The sequence below is a fragment of the Coffea eugenioides genome, chromosome 8, assembly GCF_003713205.1.
Source record: "Coffea eugenioides isolate CCC68of chromosome 8, Ceug_1.0, whole genome shotgun sequence".
Lineage (NCBI taxonomy): Eukaryota > Viridiplantae > Streptophyta > Magnoliopsida > Gentianales > Rubiaceae > Coffea > Coffea eugenioides.
The window spans coordinates 10,152,864-10,173,085 of record NC_040042.1 but is presented as its reverse complement, the minus strand read 5'-3'; the positions used below and the strand labels follow the sequence as shown (position 1 = coordinate 10,173,085).

Sequence of the window (20,222 nt, the reverse complement as noted above, 5' to 3'; positions counted from 1 at the left end):
AAATAATGGGCACAATTAGAGACACTCGCCTATAATCGAAGTTTTGGTCAAAGACGATCAGTAGTTGGTACCATACGATTCAGAAATAGCAACGGGCATTTATGATTGTCAACAGCAGAAGACAAGAAAAGACTTAAACTCATTAAGGATAGAAGAGGATTTGTAAAAAAGTGTGGTAGGTGTAACCACTAGCTGCAAAGGCTCTTGGAGGCTTTCTACGAATTTAAATACGGAACACGGAATGGAAAACTCTGTTTGAAAGCAGTTGACTTTTGGAACTTACCTGAAGATGAAACAGAGGTATCATGCCCGCCATGTAGGGATTAGGAGCTAAAACCTTAAATCTTCCCGGTAGAGTTGAAGAACGTTGGGCTTTACAAATAATTGTGCTGTAATTTCCAAAGGGCTCTGAAATTGAAAGTAGAAGAGGTAAGTACATTTGTGGAGGCAAATGGTTTGGAATTCTATCTAAAGAAACGATGGAAAGTGGGAAATAGTTGGTGAAAGACTGTGCTAAACTGAACTACATTAATAAAGATCACTAGTTACCACAATAACCAGTGAGGAAAGATTCGTTTGGCAGTGTCCTTACTTTTGGAATGCATGACCTTGTCCATGATCTGGCTCGATCCGTAATGGAGGCTAAACACGGTGGAACAGAGTCAAACAGAACCATGATGTTGGGTGTGCCATATCCTCAGCTAACAGTGGCTTTTCCTATTACAATCACAGGCACTGACCAGTTCTCTTCTTTCTTGTCAAAATGTGGTTCCTTGAGGGCGCTCATTGTAAGGTCACTGTGGTTGAGAGAGGGGTTTACGAAGGTGCCACCTGCAATAAGCAAACTGAAACATTTAAGGCATCTGGATCTTTCAGGATCCGACATTGTCGAACTACCCAATTCAATTTGTGACTTGTGCAATTTGCAAATTTTAGGCCTAATTGATTGTCACGAACTTCAGAGTCTACCCAAGGGCATGAGATTCCTCAGAAATCTTCGACATCTTTGTCTAGATAGGTGTCGGAGTTTGACTCACATGCCAAGTGGAATTGGGAAGCTGACTTGCCTGCGGACGTTGAGTAAGGTCGTCTTGGGTGGCAAAAAAGACTTCCAACTAAGTGAGTTGCGAGACTTAAATATGCTTAGAGAAAAGCTAATAATTGAGCACCTTGAGAGGATTAAAGACAAAAAGGATGCAGAAGAAGCTTGTTTAATTAAAAAAGAGAGTCTCCGCGAGTTGTATTTGTGTTGGGATTCCGAAAGAACGCTTCGCCAGTACAATGATGAGGAAGTGCTTGAAGCCCTCAAACCCTGCCCCGACCTTCAATTGCTGTGTATAGACGGCTTCAAAGGTTCATCATTTCCATCTTGGATTTCAACTGTAACAAAAGTTACTGTGACAGAAAGTACAGCGGAGTACATAGTTGGGGCCAGGGAGAGTACCGCCACTGCTGCTGCAATGTCCCCATATTCACTGAAACAATTGGAGTTATGGAACATGCCCAACCTAAAAGGAATGTTAGGAAGAGAAGTCCAAGGTACTCCAGGAGTATTCTCTCAACTTCAATCCTTGCTTTTTGGCTATTGCCCAACGTTGACATTGCCATTGCCATGTATGCCCTCCCTCAAGGAGTTATGCGTCGAGCAGTGCCCGAACATGGCATGGGCTTCAATCTCCAATCTCACTAGTCTTAACTCCCTTATAATTGAGGAGATTCCAGAATTGAGTTGTTTTCCAGAAGAGATGCTACAAAATCTTAGTCTTCTTGAATCGCTGGATCTTGGGTTTATATGGGATCTGCGAGCCTTACCCAGAAGCTTGGCTAGCCTCACAGCTTTGAAGAAGTTGACCATCGAGGGATGTCCCGAGCTGGAGTCTCTACCAGAAGAAGGATTGCGAGGCCTTGCCTCTTTGCAGAAACTCTCTTTGGTCAGATGCTATAATTTGGTGAGCCTCTCAATGGGGACTAAAGCCCTCAAATCCCTGACTCATCTAAAAATCGACGGGTCATACGCGACAGCTCTGCCAGAGGAAGTCAAACATTTCCCCGCGCTACAAAATCTGGTGCTGGAAGATTTTCCCAATCTAACTTCATTGCCAGACTGGTTTGGAGACCACCTCACTTCTCTTCAAGACCTGACACTATGGTCTTGTCCGAAGCTTGAAACACTTCCATCCAGCATTCAAATGATGAAGACACTCCAAAGTTTGACTATACGTTACTGCTCCCTATTGGGACCACGGTGTGAAAGGGGAGGAGAGGAATGGCACAAAATTGAGCACATCCCGAACCTGAGAATTTGGTCGCAGAATATTTAGCACATCCCGAACCTGAAGATTCAGTAATACAATTAATATATTCATGTATTACGTAATAAAGTATTTGTGTACTGTCCTGTAAGTGTGGGGAAGACCAACACTAGTACCTATTTTATACCATACCCTGTTGATATGAATTTATTCATTTGCTAGAGGTTGGATTAAATGAAGAAGATATTTGGGTTTTTTCTCATAATGCTATTACTTTAAACCATCCACATTTGAAAATGTAAGATTAATTATGGAAAGTAAATAAATACAAGAAAGTGCAAGTGAGATTAAATAGAGAATGTATATAAATGCAAAAGAGTAAAAATTATTAATACACAATACATGATAGGTTAGATGAATTTTAGATGTATTAACGGCTGCCTTTGACTTAAAGAAACAACTATGAAAATTTTTTTCCTAAAAAAATAACCAAAAAAAATGAAATGGATCTATGATTCAAAATCCAAAGTATCATGTCGCCTGGCTAACTTTTGATTGAGAACAAACATATTATGACTAATCTGGAACCAGAAACATAGAAGTAGGCTTAGTATTTCATTAAAAATTTTAGTTTTCTCATAATGCTATCACTTTATACCATCCACATCTTACTTGCAACTCAAATAACGAAACTCTGGTTGGATGAAGTTCATAATTATATCAAGAATGCTAATTTATATCTTGTAATTTCAAGTGCACATGACTATTTAACATTTTAGCAGTTCACTATTGGATTTTTTCTTGTATAGTTTTATTCACAAATAATTATCTAAGAAAACATAACATAATTTCAGATTTTGTAACCTATCTATTGAGAGTTATTAACAAATTTGTGGTATGGCGAAATGAAATTCGCGCCTCTGTCCAGGAAGTCCGTGCATTGAGTGGTCTATGTAAAATTATACTAATAAATAACAAGGGACTCTAACGTAAAAATTATACTAAAAAATAACAAGGGACTCTAACCCCACGTCATTTAAGTCTCAATGACTTCAAAAAAAAAAAAAAGGTCTCGATTTTATTGCCATGAGCCACTCTGATTGCCAATAGATAGGATCCACATTCTTAATTTAAATACAATAAATGTTTCACAATTTAAAATTTTCCATTTTATAATTATGTTTGTCAAAGTATACATTGATGCGTTTATTCATGTGCATAAATTTAAAGACTTTTTTCCCCTATTATATTATGTTTCAAACACATATCTTTAAAGTGTATGTCTTCAATATATCTAATAGTTGATAACAATAATCACAAATTGAAGTTTTAGCACCCCAAACTTCTAGGTTTTACAATGCAACCAAAATATTCCGAGTGCACTTAGTTAATTTTGCATCAAATCATTGCAATTTTCAGCACTGGCACCTTCCTCTTCTTAATGAACCTATAAACCGCAATCAAACTATTGCATTCTTATGGATGCAAACAATTGGGACCATGGCGTAAAGTAGCCCAAGGCAGAAATGGCAACTGTGCCAACAGTCTCTTTTGATCTTTCTGGTAGTGACCTAAGTTTCTTCAAGGAAAGATCCAAATATAGGAGACCAGAGTTGCATTAGGGAGAGAGAGATTGGACTTTGCAACATAGCGGGATTAACTGTTGAAATTTTACAAATGAATCATTGGTCAGAAATCAAGAAACCATGCAGGTCTCAAAAGCAAACAACTAAATAATTAAAAAAAATGTATCTTTGCCTTTCAACATTTGGCTCAGTAGGAGGGACAAGGAACATAACTTTACAGTTTAACTATCTGGGCGAAAGGCAAGCAAACAAGTATCATCATCCTACCAATACAATAACTGGTGCAAAATGTCACCTAGGAGGCGTTTCAAATGGCCGACTGTTCAGTGCAGAACTTGAGGGATTAGTCGGCAGAGTTCCGTTATCCTGAGAGCTCGAACTACCCCATTTTGGCTCTGTATCCGATGGCTCGATTACATGAACAGCACCATCACTTGTACCAATTTGCTCTTGGATCGAACGGATATGCTGCAATCACCATGGGAAAAGCACTACTGCTGCTGCCACATTTGAAAACTCACGTCAGATCCATAGAAACGCACCACTTAAAGTTCAAGATGAGATTAGCAATTTTATGAACTGAATGTCAATGCAAAAGCATATATAGTTACAAAATTTCTCCACTGCTGCTCAAAATGAACAAAATGAGAGTTACAGAAAATTGCTTTAGAAATTTTGAACCTTTTCAATTACTGATCTACTCTTGTATTTTAGATTAGTTCTAAAGACAAGCCAAGGAAATTCCAAATTGTATACTCGATGCAATAGGATGTGTTCAAAAGCACACAACTGCACGCTACATGATAGACTCATTTCAGTCTTCCAGTCAGATACATATGTGAATCACTAGCAAAAACAAAGTCAGGATCCACACAGAGAGACACTTGTGCTAGCAAAGAGAGATTTTTTACCATGATATATCCTGAACCTGTTTGACTGTCTCAGACCATGGTAGAAACTTAAAGAACTATGAAGCATGACCAGCTTCTTTAATGACAAGTCAGATGAGTATCATCATTTCAATACCTGACAACTGATGAAGGCATGTAAGCCAACGGTGCTATTCGACAACGGAGCGTCAAGCTATCAGCATCAAACATTCCAATTGCACCATCCAAAAATCCCATGTAGACCAACAGGCCATCACCAGAGTATATTGCACTTGAAATGGAGGCAGAAAGTGTGTCTCGTGGATACCACTGCAATAGAATAAACAGTTAAGATCATGACAAGGAGGAGGTACTCAGAGCAAACGCTTCGAAAGACCTCTGAAGAGGAAGGGATAACATTACTAGAAGACCACTCCATTGAGTCTTATACCATACCAGGGAACAAATTTATCCAATTTTTTGCAGCATGGAAGAGTTTTCATATTTACCATGTAATGATCTAAAGCACCCATCTCAATAATGTGGGAGAAAGAAGATGAGAAGATGCTTTACAAGCAGACATGGGAACCGAAATTTGAAGCCGCTAAATGCCATTCACTGGATTATCTCTCTTCCCTCTTTCAACCTTCTCCCGGTCCTTGACTCCTTCTATTAGGGAAAGAAGGAGAATATCGCATCCATAGTTAACCCAAACACATGATGAATTATCCTTGAATCCTTGCAAAATTGATTTTCATAATGCGCTTTATCATTTATATGTAGCACTGAATGTTGGGAATTAGGATTGCATCAATGTGAAGAAAGTCATATCAGAGGATGATTGAGAGACCAGAGAACTAAATCTCTCTGATTATTAACACATAAATTAGAGGACGATCAAAATAATGTTGGTGTCTTCATTATTTAGCAGAAAACATGTGAATTTGTAAATACATTTTAATAACTACAAAATGGATATAAGATCGAAGATTTCAAGTGTTACATCATCTCACTAATCTCATAAAATAAAACTAGGAAAAACATGTACAGAATGGTCTATTAATAAGTCATAGCTTAAGAACCTTGAATTTCTTTTGGAAAACATACTTTTTGATACCACGATACAAGAACTTAAGGATGTCATTTACTTTGGAGGACATCTAGACAGAGATTTCACTAGTTAACATCTGATTTGGAGAATCCCAAATTTTCTTATCTTTCATGTCAGGGAGAGGAGCAAGGAAACTGGTTCAACATTAGGGATTTGATTAAAAAAATCTTAAAATGCCTAAAGTAGAAATGGTATTGACAAGGCAGAAATGGTATTGGCCTAAGTTTCCTCAGGAAAAGATCGAATGAAAAGGGACCAGAGTTGAATTAAAGAGTGATAAGTGATAAATTGGACTTTGTAGAAGAGCAGGATAAACCAATAATCTATTGAAATCTATTAGTGGTTGAAAATCAGAAAACCTTGCAGGCCCCAAAAGCAAACAAACAACCAATCAAAAACTTGTATCCTTTGTCTTTTTTAACATTTAGCTCAGACTAGGGATCGAGGGACATGGACCACAACTTTACAGATAACTATCTGGGCAAAACTCGAGCACAGAAGATTCTTCATCCAATCAAACCAATAACTGATGCAAAATGTCACTAAGATGGGGTTCAGATGGCTGACCCTCCAGTGCAAAGCTTGAGGGATTAGACGGTACACTTCAAACTAACCCAATTTTGGCCTTTGCATCCAATGGCTCCATCACATGAACTGCGCCATCACTCATACCAGGTGCAAATTGGCTGGGATCAAACAGATGTGCCGTCAGATTTGAACCTCGTGTCAGTTTAATAGAGAAACAGATTACTTAAAGGTGACACTAGCAAGTTTTAGAACCAAATGTAAATACAAAGCATATGTAATCAGAATTTCTGCACTGCCATTTAAAATGAACGAGATGAGAGTCAATAGAAGTTATGAACACTTACAGCTAACAATCTACTCTTGTATTTCAAACTATTTTTGTAAAGATAAGGAAACTGCCAAGGAAATTCTGTATTGTATGCCAGGCGGCTATCCAACATCGAGCCTCAAGCTATGGGCATCATATATTCCAATTGCACCATTAGAAAAGCCTTTATATACCAGTGGCCATCACAGCAATATGTTGCACTTGAAATGCAGAGGAAGAAAGTGAGTCTTGTGGATTCCACTGCAACACTAGCTAGACATTCTAAATCCATGATAGAGAGTAGGTAGAATAGACTTGAAAAATTTTTCAGCTTTATCTTAATTCACGATGGATGTAATTCGTATAGCAATCATCTGTAACTTTATGCAAAATCACGATTGGTAGGTGAAATCACATGCTACATGGAGCATAATCTATATTCACTTGGCAAACATTAATTAATTTCTTAGACATACTCTCATTTTTATTTTATTTTCTTTTCATCTGATGACATTCCTTGTGAATCCACCTTGTCTGAAAAATAATTGAGAGAATTTACTCTAAACAAAAGTGTTATGCTAATATTTTTTTGTAAAAATTATTCTACAAAAACACAGTAGTGGTACCATAAGTGCACAATAAACCGCAACCAGAATACCATATAACTTAAATCAATAATTGAAAGTAATCACTAAAAATTAAAAATATAAATGATGGGCCTATACCTGGACTTCCCAAGGCAACCGAGGTTGGTAGAAGACTTTGAGACCCGTGATATGATTTGGATACATGGGCCTCTGTAGAGAACTTTTAGTGACATTTCTGGCCCATATGTCAATGCAGAAACAATTAGAGGTGGACGACCACAACCGTTAACTCGAAAATTCGCTATACCTAATTCGATCCGACCTGAAAATTAGAATATTCAATCTGCATAATTTGACTGGTCCAAAGAGTGTCAGATACCCGCTCAAATGCAGGACGGGATAGGGTTACATAAATTAAAAATTGACAGGCACCCAATCCGCCCCCTCCATTCCTCTCCCCACACACATATATATTATTTTTATTCACATACCACAAAATAATATTTTTAGACCTAAATAAGCAATTTCATTGAACAAATTGCATTATAAATATGGGAGACTATAGTTTGTTCACAAGATTTATTTGTGGAAATCATGATCCTATATTTTTTAGAAAAGAGTTTAATCAATGTGGAAAATATATTTAAAAAAAGGTACTAATTATTTCAAAATTTCATTGATTTTGAATTCTTTAATTTTTCCTTTTTTCTTGTATTCTCTTCGCATGTTTGTTTCTTGGTGCGAGACATTTTATTAAATTTTAGATGAATATGTAAAATACAAAAATTAAATTAGTATAAGTTTTTTTAAAAAAAATTAAATGATAAGCAAGACAGGGCGGGTGCCCGTCGAGGCGGATAAGGGTCAGAAAATGGCTGATCCACAAGGTGCGGATTGGGTCAGCCAATTGGTACACGAGGCAGATACCTGACCCGTGCCCGCCCCTAGAAACATCTTTCTAAACCAAATTAACTGACTAAACAGTCCAATGCAAACGAGTGTTGATGAAGAGCAAATTACCCTGATAGCCATTGAACTTTTAGAATAATCGAGTTTTGACTATTCAATTATTCATAATATATTTTTCTCCACTGAATTTAAAAAAAAACATAAATTTTGAATCATTCCATCTAATTTCACCATAAACTCTACTAGATCTAACAATTAATAGTATGTCTCGTGAACAATACAGATTGTAAGATCTGGCAGAGTTAATAGTAAAATTAGATGAAATTACCCAAAATTTACATTTTTTATAGTTCAATGGGTAAAAATATACTATTAATAGTTAAGTGGGCAAATATTGACTGTTTAAAAAATTTAGTGGCTATCCAAATAATTTGCTCGTTGATTAATGGTAGTCTTTTCATTTAGACCAAGGAATTTAACAAAGGATTTCAAATTCATCTGAATTGTTCTAGTAGTTTAAAGTGTTTAAGAAGTATTTAGATTTGTAATTCGCCAATTATCAAAATACATTTTAAATACTAAAATAATTGATGATTTATAAATTCAAAACATTTTGAAAAAAATTCAAATCCTTCATCAAATCATTCAATCTAAATGCAGACGGAAATAGTTTGAAGTAATGAACTCGTTACTAATATGAAGGGAGAAACCTTTCCTCGTTGCAGCCGTTCCCATCCATTTGAGGTCAATTTTAAGCAACAAATATCCACAATTAAGGCTCAAGATGAGATTATATTTTTTTTTTCTTACCAAATTGAGTTAATGGACCAAAGAATATTTTCCCTCAGTTGGACATCTAAATACATTTTTTTTTTTTTACATTTTCCTTCTACATGAATTGTGTACTAATTGATAACCGTTTGGCATAAATCTCCTAATGATTTACCTATATGTTTTATTAATGTCTCCATTCTTTTAATTATGGATATTGATTGTTAACAAAATTACAAAATAAGTTCCAAAAAATATTTTCTCTTTTCATAGAAGTATATCTCATTTTCTTTTTCAAAACTATATGCACAACAAATTTGTCATGGGACACCAGATCATTTTTCAAGTCCTCGCCACACTTATTTTGTCTCCATCTATCAAATTATTGCGGGAAGACTCAGCGTCAACGTTGGTGGACCGACAAGAAGCAATGAGCATGCTCGGTGTCATCTTCAGTGATATTTTTTTTTTTTGGTTTTACTGGAAAAATAAATGTTTGCATGGCTTTAGCTCAAGTTATCACTACGGATCACGACATCCCTTATCAGTTACTGAACATCTATATATTGTACATTGTTCATTGTAAAATATGTAATCGAAAATAATATCTTCATATAACAGTGTGATTTTAGTGCATTATCTACGAAAATTTTCCTTTCCTATTCTATCTTTTGCCCCTGCTGACTTCGGGTCCAGGCTGCCATTGTTCAACCTTCACTTTATTCAATTGGTAACCTCAAAGTTAACTTCCAAGTTCCAGCAGGTGAAAAAATTTCTAAGATGGAATCTAATTTATGTCCCCCACCTTCAAAAGTTTATTACTACTACACACCCTGAAATATCATGCAATAATTTCACTCTGCTTCTATAGGTCCACCAAGTTCATTGAATTATTGTACTACTACCCAGCCTGGAAAGTCACGATCAATTTCACTCTACTTTCTCGGTTTCTCCTCTAAGTAGTCCCATCTCCCTTGCTAAAAGTCTTGCACTTGCAAAATAACTGGCCAAACAGTCCACTTCAACAATTTTCAATGGGATCATATGGTTGTAACTACAAATAGCCTACTATAAAAATGATATTGAAGATGGCATTCGAAAACTTCGACCCCGATTGTGATATTTAGCAGAAAAATTTTTATATTATTCATGAACAAATTTTTCAATTACTTTTTTACCTCACATACATCAAACTGTTACAATATACTTTTTTTTTTTTTTTTGCAGAAACTCTTAAAATAGCAATCCAAACGAGCTAGATTTTACTACTTGTGCTGACTCATCTTGACAATTATTGGGTCATAAACAATTGTAATCTAGTGCCAAAATTTCAATCTTCTCAACCATTTCAAGATCGCAAGAAAATGCCCCGAATTCTATATTACTTGTATGATTTTTGAGTATGGGTTAATTTAACATGTCCTGGAAGTTATTTTAACATCTCCATCTTTAACTTCATTTCATCTTGCGAGTTTCTCATAATTTTATTTTAGTATCTGTATTTTCGACTTAAAATAATCTTGCGAAAAAAAAGCTACTGTACAAGCAAAAACAAGGGAAGCATGGTAATTTATCAAACCTTCTCTTTTTCAATTGGTACATTTAAAGTTAACTTGCAAGTTCGAACCGGTAAGATGAAATCTAATTTAGGTCCCCCATATTCAGAAGTTGGGTCATGCAATAATTTGAGCCTGCCTCTATAGGTCCACCACGGTCAGTAATTGTTCTACTATCCAACCAGGAAAGTCACGGTCGATTTTATTGCCATGTGCCACTCTGACAGTCAATGGATGACATCCACATTCTTATCAGGTCCCCATATTCAGAAGTTCTTATCAGGTCCCCATATTCAGAAGTTAGGTCACGCAATAATTTGAGCCTGCCTCTGTAGGTCCACCACGTTGAGTAATTGTTCTACTATCCAGCCGGGAAAGTCACGGCCAATTTCACTCCACTTTCTTATCAATAACGGTACTCCTCCTACTTTCTCCTCTATATGATACTCCATCTTCCGAGCTGAAAGCCTTGCACATACTTTTTTTTTTTTTTCGAAACGTTAGCTTTATAGAATTAACCGAAAATTACAGTATTTGGACAAAGGTCCAAGCAAGAGGACAAAGGTCCTACAAAAACATTGGTGTCTAACACCTAAGATTGGGATTCACCCATTCTTCATCTACAAAGATGTTTAGAGCATGCATGCTCAACTTGATACATCCCACAAACCCTGAACTAACAAAAGAGAAGGAACAATTTTGAAACAGCTTACTTATGCACTGGATGTCTTCTATTAGAGTAGCCATCAGATGGTTGCTGGTCCGAGTGTTTTTTATGCACTCTACCAGCACCCTATTTTCCAGCTCCACTTTAATGTTCCTCCATCCTTGGCTGATCGCATTCAGAAGTGCAGAAAGCCTTGCACATACTGCATTGTTTTAATTTTGATTCAAATTATCATCTTCCTCGCCCGTGTTCTCTTTTTCATCAAACTTGGATTTGACAGGGTAGGTTTACGATAAACAGGTAATTTTCCCATATTCATCGGATCAGCCCTGTTTGGATTGCTATTTTCCTTAGAAAAATTACTACATTTTCCGTGAACATATTTCTCTATCACCTTTTTACTTCACATATATCAAATCGTAATAGTAATTTTTCTACAAAAAATCCAAAAAAATGCAATCCATAGATTTGTTTACTTTTCTTGAAGTTCAAGGTTTTTTTTTTCTTTTTTATAAACATAGCTTCACCATATAAGGGAATTTCTGCAGATTCAACGGATAGACTGTTGCCGGAGTATTCATTCTTTCCAAAGTGAGTGCTGAATTTATTATTAATTTTTTTTTCATACACATTCTTTGGTTGGGATATATATGGCTTCCATGTGTTTATGACATTTCTTCTACTAGCATACTTTTATATGTTGGCGACTAGCTTCCAAGGCTAGAATTCTTGCTTCCTGCAATTCTTGAAACTGAAAAGAAGGGTAAAACACTCAAAATTGTACAGTGCAAATGTGCAATATGCATCCAACTCTATTACTAGACAACCCTGAAAGGTCATGCAGTTGTTCTTTCATTCTACTCTATTATGCCATTGCTTGGAAAAATTGTAATCTATAGGTCCACCGCATTCAATAATTGTACTGCTACAAGGCTAGGAAACTCATGACCAATTTCACAGATCTACTTTCTTTTCAACAACAATACTACTCCTTTCTGCTCAATAATAGATCATCTCCATTGCCAAAAAGCCATGCATATACGAACAGTTTCTACATTTTTTTCTTAAACTTTACTTTTGAGTAATTAAGTAGCTTCACGATATACAAGCAATTTTCCCAAATTCAACAGATCAGCTACTCCCAGTGGTTTCTTTCTTTCTTTCTTTATTTTACTCTCAATTAAGTGCTTAATTTTGTCTTTTCCCCTCAAACTTAAAGGGATTTTATTTTTCAATTCTTTTTCGACGTAGCCTAGCCATTATAAAGGGAATTTCTGCAAATCCAACGGATCAGCTTTTGCCAGAGTGTTCATTCTCTCCAAAGTAATTGCTGTTTTTCTTTTATTTTTTTATTATACACATTTTTGGTTGAAATATATATATATCTGGCTTCCATGTGTTTTTGACATATATTCTTCTGCTACTATGTACTTTTATATGTTGCCGAGTGGCTTCCAGGGCTGGGAGTTAGCTTCCTGTTATTCTTGGTAGTATATCATACTAGTTTGGATGCACGTGCTTTGCACATTACCCGTGTTGGGTGGCAATTTTCTTATATTGCGTGGTTTTTTTTAATTTTTTTTATGCTAAGCAATTTTTAGAATGAAAGTTTTTCCTTTTTTCTCCGTTATGGGCATATAGATGAATAATCTATCTTTTGGAAGGGAATGATTGGAGTAGGAAATTCTAGGTTGACATGCTTTCTAATTTCATCATATTGTTGCCGAAAGCAGCAGTCCTGATTTTCCTTTTCCAAATATAAGTCCTAATTTTCTTTCGAAATTTTTTTTTAGTTATCCTGAAAACATACAATCCTACTATAAGTTCAAATTAAGTTGGAAGCAACTCTAGAAGAAAGCCATAGTGATAACTTCCTGATTGGACGCAGAGGTCAAAAGAGTATATATATTTGAAGCAATGACGTATACCACTAAATAGATACAAGAGCAGGAAATTCTTGAAAGAAGTTCTAAATGGCTAATTAATGTAGGAAAGGAAATTGTAGTTTCTTAATATTCTTCTCTGGTTTCTAAGAGTAATTGTTAAACAAATCTAAGGCCAAAGAATTTCCATCAATCCAAGACTTTATTTTTCAAGAAAATAGTGGAAATTGTTTTTCAAGCAAAAGTATATTTGAAAACTAAAATTTCCATCCTGTTATTACAAAAATAGCCTCAATAATTATAAAAAGGCACTACGTTTGGAAGCATAAAAAAGTCATCAATATCTTTGGTGATTGTACAACCGAAATATACAAATTACACAACTAAATATACAAGTAAAATTACTATAATTTCCACATACTATACTATATGACTATCAATTTTATCTCTTCTTCTTATCAGTAAGATACTCCTATTAAATCAGTGACTTTTGATATCATGAAGGCTTTGTATGTATAAATGTAAAAAAAAAAAAAATGGACCAAAATAGTTTGTTATTTTCTACATAACACGTGAGATATGTCATAATCATAGCATAAATTTTAAAGTTTATTATAAATGGTAATTGTTTGAGAGCTTTGAACTTTTTAACGCGCCTTATGCCATTAGGTATAAAATATGAGTATTTGTACAATATTTTCAAAACGTACATAATGTTATAGTTGTTTAGGACTAAATGTAAGAACGTATACTGCGAGTATGATATGAGTAGAGGTGTCAAAATAGGTGACTTGGGCGGATTTGGATTGGGTAAAATGGGTAATGAGTAATGAGTATAAATGAGTCAACCCATTTATATTTATTTAATTAGATGGGTATAAATGGGTAAGTCAAAAAAAAAATTGGGTAACCCAATTACCCATTTATAACTCAATTATTTTAATTTTTTGTAAACTCATTTAAATTATTTTTTGCAAATTGAGTTATCAATTTATACCGCTCTTTGCACCCATTATTAGTTTTAAATATTTATTTATAATGGTCAATAAGCCTAATTACCAATTTTTTCCCATCCATACTCTATGTCACAAAATTACATATTATTTAATAATTGAATAATAAGAATATAAAAATTTGAACTAAGTATTATAAAAGTTAATATATAAACTTAATCCAAAAACTTTGAACCCCTAACATTTTTTTCATATATAAATTTAAAATTTCATTTTGAAAAGATAAGAAAAGAGGCTAAAACTTATCATAAATTGGTACTACTGAAAAATGAGCAAGTTAACAAACTAAGACAAAATAAAATGATAAGATAAAACCAACAAATAATAATAATAATGAAACAAAAGTGGTTAACATCATGACAAAATGAAAAATTTGAAGAAAAAAAAGGGGGTGGGGGAAGAGAGGAGACTTGGGGAAAGAAAATTTTAAATGGGTTAATTAGGTTTGCTGGGTTATCCAATAATAACTATTTATTAAATGGGTATTAGTGGGTAACCCATTTATACCCATATATAAAAATTTAAGATACTCATACCCATCTATTCATGGACGGGTATGGGTAAATTTAGTTAAATGGATTGATTTGTCACCTATAGATATGAGTAACCTCAAGCAGACAGATACGAAAAGAGAGAGAAATTTCAACTTATTTGGTTAATAGCTGTAAATGCTGCTCTTAGGAGAGAAATAAAAACATGTTTCCTGTGGCGGCGAAAAGTTTTGGAAGAGAAGTTTCTTACTCCAGAAAAAGAAAAAATCATATGTTCAATCATTTTCAATGTGATCATATGGTTGTAACTACAAATAGCCTACCATGGAAAAGATATTGAGGATAGGGTTTGAAACTCCTACAAAATGTTTAAACCTTAGTATTTGAGTTAACTCTCGCTGACAATTATTAGGACAGAAATGACAGTAATCTAGTGCCCCATGGGCTAATATTTCAACCTTCTCAATCAGTTCAAAATTGCAACATAATGCCACGAATTCTATCGTAAGACTTCCAAGCATTAGCTTGATATAACATGTCCTGGAAGTTATTTTAAGATCTCCATCTTTACCTTCATTTCATCTTGTGGATTTCTCATAATTTCATTTTAGTATCTTTACCTTCATTTTTGGATGGTATTTTTTTGAATTTTTTTTTTAGAAAAATTACAGAAACGAATTGATATATGTGAGATAAAAAGATGATTGAAAAATATATTCACGTAAAATGTGATAATTTTGTTTTTAATCTTTCCAAACAAGGTCAGTTTTTAACTTAAAATAATGTCGTGAAAACAGCTTACAAGTTAGCAAAAACAAAAGAACCATGGTTGTCATCAAGTTAGCTTCCAAGTTCCCAATCGTGAACCAAAATTTCTAGGATGGCATCTAATTTGGGTCCCCCATGTTCAAAAGTTTATTACTAGACAACCTGAAAAGGCGTGCAGTATTTTTTTTCACTCTACTTTATCATGCAATTGCTTGGAAAAATTCTAAGCTATAGCTCCACCACATTCAATAATTGTACTACTACACTGCTGGGAAACTCGCAAGCAATTTCGCAGGTCTACTTTCGTATCAATAACAGTACTAGTGTTTTCTCCTCAATAATAGAATAGTACCCAATATACTAGGAATTTTCCCATATTCGTCGGGTCAGCTATTCTCAGCGGTTTCTTTTTTTCCTCTCAAGTAAGTGCAAAATTTTGTTATTCTTTTCCTCAAACTTAAAGTAGTTTTTTTTTTTCAACGTAGCCTCACACCATATAAAGGGAATTCCTGCAAATCGCACAGATCAGCCTTTGCCACAGTGTTCATTCTCTCCAAAGTAAGTGCTATTTTACTTTTTTTTTTTAACACACATTTTTTGTTGAAACTAGTGAGACGGCCTGCGCGTTACGCAGGAGGACTAATATTTCCCGTATTAATTATTTTCTGTTGTATGAGTTTATTAGTATATATCTCTGTTATTATTTAATTCATGCGGATCATTAGGGAATTATAATTTTTGTCAAAAGTTAACTATTATGAAATATATAGAATGCATGAGAACAATAATATATAGAATGCATAAGGATAAATTAGAAAATTGTATAAGGTTATTTTGCATTTGAATCAGGATAATTAGAAAATTGTAAAGTGAATCATTCCCAAAGAGTATTAATCATTATTGACACAAAAAATAGGGGATCCTGAAAATCAATTAAACACTTGAACCATAGAACTTGGCATTGCTAAAAATTAATCACCACATGTCACAGTAATAAAACCCATTTTTTAAAGTTACTAAAGCCAACAATAGTTTATTAATTGTTTCCTCAATAATTGGGCATTTATAGGACACTTAACAATTTTATTCTATGTCAACCCAACAATAATTTATTAATTGTTTCCTCAATAATTGTGCATTTACAGAACATTTATCAATTTTATTTCATGTCAAAGTAATAAAAGCCATTTTTAAAGTCACTAAAGCCAACAACAATTTATCAATTATTTCCTTGGTAATTTTGCATTTCCAGAACACTTCAAAAGCAAATAATTAACCACAAAAAATCAACTTTCATAGGTTTCACTGTTTATACCACCAATTATGAATTCAGTCAACATGTCCGATAAATACACCAAAACTATAGCAGCTGTTAAAAAACAAACAAATAATTGATGAAAATAGCCCTAACATCCAATACCAATTGCAGGATAACCGCTTGACAAAAAAAATCACTATGCATAGGGCAACTTTTCCTTTATATTGTTAGATATGTATATCTCTATTACTCACTAAGTTCAATAAATATAGGCCTATTTCTTTTTCCATTAATATTATATCATTAATCCACAGTAAAAGACATGTATTATTACATTATTTTTCAAATTTAGAGTACTTTAATTTTCAAATGTAAGAAATAGTCTAATTAATGTTGCATGTTTAAATAAATAATATAAAAAGATTAGCACACAATATCGCTTTTCAATTTACAGCAATTTAGAGCCATTAGAGAAAACAAATATGTTAAAAAATTTTATAATAATTATATATGCACTAAACATGGATATATTAGTAAAATAACAAACTAATTATTCTTTTAAAAAGGAAATAGACTCATAATGTAGCACACATAGAAGACAAAAGTAAGCTCATGTTTATAGAATATATATATATATAGAATGAAAAGTATAATAATAAAAATAAGGGAATTAAAATTTTTCCAATAATTATATAGACTAAATTTGTATATATAGACTAATTATATCCTTCTAATTGTACGTTTGAAAATGCTATAGAATTAGAAACCATTTTTAGTTGAAACCTATGGCATCTTAACCGATTTTGCTTAAATATATGATGACAATGTTGGAATTGTTATTTTTTTCCTCTGGCTCAAGAATTACAGCATAATCGCTTGACCAAAATGGAGCTATTCATTATCCAATTCTCCCTTTTATATTATCGAAATGGAGAGCCTGAGAGAGATTTTCTTCTTTTTTTTTCTTTTTTTCTAGTTTTCTTGGTGAGGCGGTCCGGGGTGGGTTGATATTGGAGAAGATAAAAAGGCATATGGCAGAGCTCTAAAATAAGGCTTGCAGCAGTACTTACAATAGAGAGCGTACAAGTACAGCTCTCTTTTGTGAGTCCTAGCCCCTGTAGCCCACATAGCACAATAATACAGCTAACAAGCCTCAGCCAGAGCCAGACCTTTTTATTGAAATATAATGCCAAGAGCCATCTTAATAATTGTTGTCTTTTTCCAGCAAAAGAGAATCAATGAAATAGCATCGGCAATTCTGACGCTTAACCGAATCTTCCTAAAGCCAGAGCCAGCCACATGACAAAAGACCAAAATGCCGCTTGACAATTGCCCTCAAAGTTGCCCAAAATGACGTGATAACCGCTTGACCAAAATTTCACTGTTTATAACCCAACTCCCGCTTTTATATAGTTAGATATATAAACGCCCCCACGTGAATGGGCTGGTGGTTGGCGCCTCTTCCTCGGGACCGTTAGGTCCTGGGGTCGAACCTCCGCAGCAACATCGGCTTCTCCGTGCATCTAGCGTGCTAGGTCTGGTTGGGGCGCTGGGCCGGGCCGGAGTGGGATTAGTCGGGCCACCTTTACAGACTTGACCCGGACACCCACTCCGTCGATAAAAAAAAAAAAAAAAAATAGTTAGATATATAAATGGCTTCCATGTATTTTAACACATTTTTTTTAGCACACATTCACTGCTAGTGTATACTTTTATATGTTGCCGAGTAGCTTCCAGGGCTGGGTTTTACTTCTTGTTATCATACTAAGTTCGGGATTTTACTTCCGGTGTTGGGGAATTTTCTTTGTATATAATTATTTGGAGTATTATTTTCTTGAAACCAATTAGAAGGGTAAAACACTGAAAGTAGTACACCCCAATATGAATCCTTTACATTATAGAAAAAGACAGTATATACGTTCTGTATATCAACTAATTAATGCATCATGAATTAAGCTTTTAAACTCTAGATCTATTATGAATTTTATTCATAAATTTTGATGATCAGGCTAATAAATTTCCGCTTAAATTCATAAATGTATCGATACATAATCTCTTACATCATTCGTTAATTTTAGGGTACCAATAAATTATTTTGCTGTGGGATTTAGAATACGTGTACGTCTGAACATTTTGGGCATTTTCTTTTCTTTCTTTATCGAAATATAGGTCCTATTTTTCTTTCGAGAAATTTCTTTAGTTATTCTGAAAAGATACAATCCGACTATAAATGTGTTGCATTGCTCAGTCGAGTATCAGAAAAAGAAATAAGAGAAAGACACGAGGACCAAAAGTAAAAGGATTTGGGAAATGATATACCCCAACAGACCATAATATGAGAAGATTATGTCAAGATGCTACATTAGACTCCACACCCTGTACACTTTGCTGAAGATTACTTCAAACCTGAAGCAGGAGATATTAGACCAGACAGCATTGTTCACCATGTTAGCGTAGGTAGCATTCCGTTAATTCATTTGACGGTATCTAGCTTTCTCTAGGTTTGCTTGTAAGAGAAAAACAGTCACCGCTGATAAGTTATAACAATAATGTTGCTCTTATTCTTTTCCTATTGCTCCCCCGCCCCTACGAATGTAGTTAACGTTGATTTAACTGGCCTGATCCGTGATTTTCAGGTCACACGTGATGGAAGCATTTGTGGGAATTCTCATAGATACTTTGAATTCCATGATCCAGAAGGAGTGTGAATTGCTTTGTGGTGTTGCAACTGACATGGAAAAGCTTTCACGCTTGCTCTCCACCATCAAGGCAGTCCTTGAAGATGCTGAGCAGAAGCAATTCACAGAAAAGGCGATACAACTCTGGTTTAAGGAGCTCAATGTTGTTGCCTATGAAATCGATGATGTATTGGATGATTGCGCAGCTGAAGCCTCAAGAGTCAATTACAAAAATTTTGGTCGTCTTGGTCGGATGTCTTACCGTGTAGCAGGAAACTTATTTCGTCACAGGATTGGGACAAGGATGAAGGAGATCCTTGAAAAATTTAATGCAATAGCTGATGAGCGAATAAAGCTTGGATTAAGTGTTCAAAAGCGTGGGAGCAACCACTTTCTGGTTGATTCCACTGCAACACGTGAGACTGGTTCCTTGCTAAATGAACCTGATCTAGTCCTAGGAAGGGACGAGGAAAAAGATAAGATTGTAGAAATATTGGTGAATCAAGTTAGCAATAACCAAAATGTATCGGTACTCCCCATAGTGGGTGTTGGAGGCCTTGGAAAGACAACACTTGCACAATTGGTCTTCAATGATAAGCGTGTAATTGAGCATTTTGAGCTAAAACTCTGGGTTTGGGTTTCAGAGGATTTTGATGTGAAGAGGATAATAAAAGCCTTAATTGAGTCTGCAAAAGGGACTTCTGCTGATGCCCTAGGCATGGATCCTCTTCAAAGAAAACTTCAAGAGTTGTTGAGAGGGAAAAGATACATGGTTGTACTAGATGATGCCTGGAATGAGAATCGAGAGGAATGGGAGAAACTGAAATCTGTTCTGGAATGCGGATCAAGAGGTAGCTCAATTGTCATGACAACTCGTGTGGAGAAGGTTGCCACAATAATGGGCACATTACAGACACATTATCTGTCAAGTTTGTCAAACAATCAGTGTTGGTCATTGTTTAGGCAACGAGCATTTGGTCGTCAAGAG

The 20,222-nt window shown here is 34.8% G+C and overlaps 1 protein-coding gene and 1 pseudogene across 1 annotated transcript; one reads left to right on the top strand and one right to left on the bottom strand.

The window, feature by feature from the left end:
* The first annotated feature begins 635 nt into the window (after window positions 1-635).
* Window positions 636-2,321, top strand: LOC113780208 (putative disease resistance protein RGA1). The gene has a single exon (XM_027326022.1). It carries the CDS (start codon window positions 636-638, stop codon window positions 2,319-2,321), a length of 1,686 nt encoding a protein of 561 aa, XP_027181823.1.
* A 1,672-nt stretch (window positions 2,322-3,993) lies between these two features.
* LOC113781163 overlaps window positions 3,994-20,222 on the bottom strand; it is an 87,241-nt pseudogene continuing 71,012 nt past the window's right edge.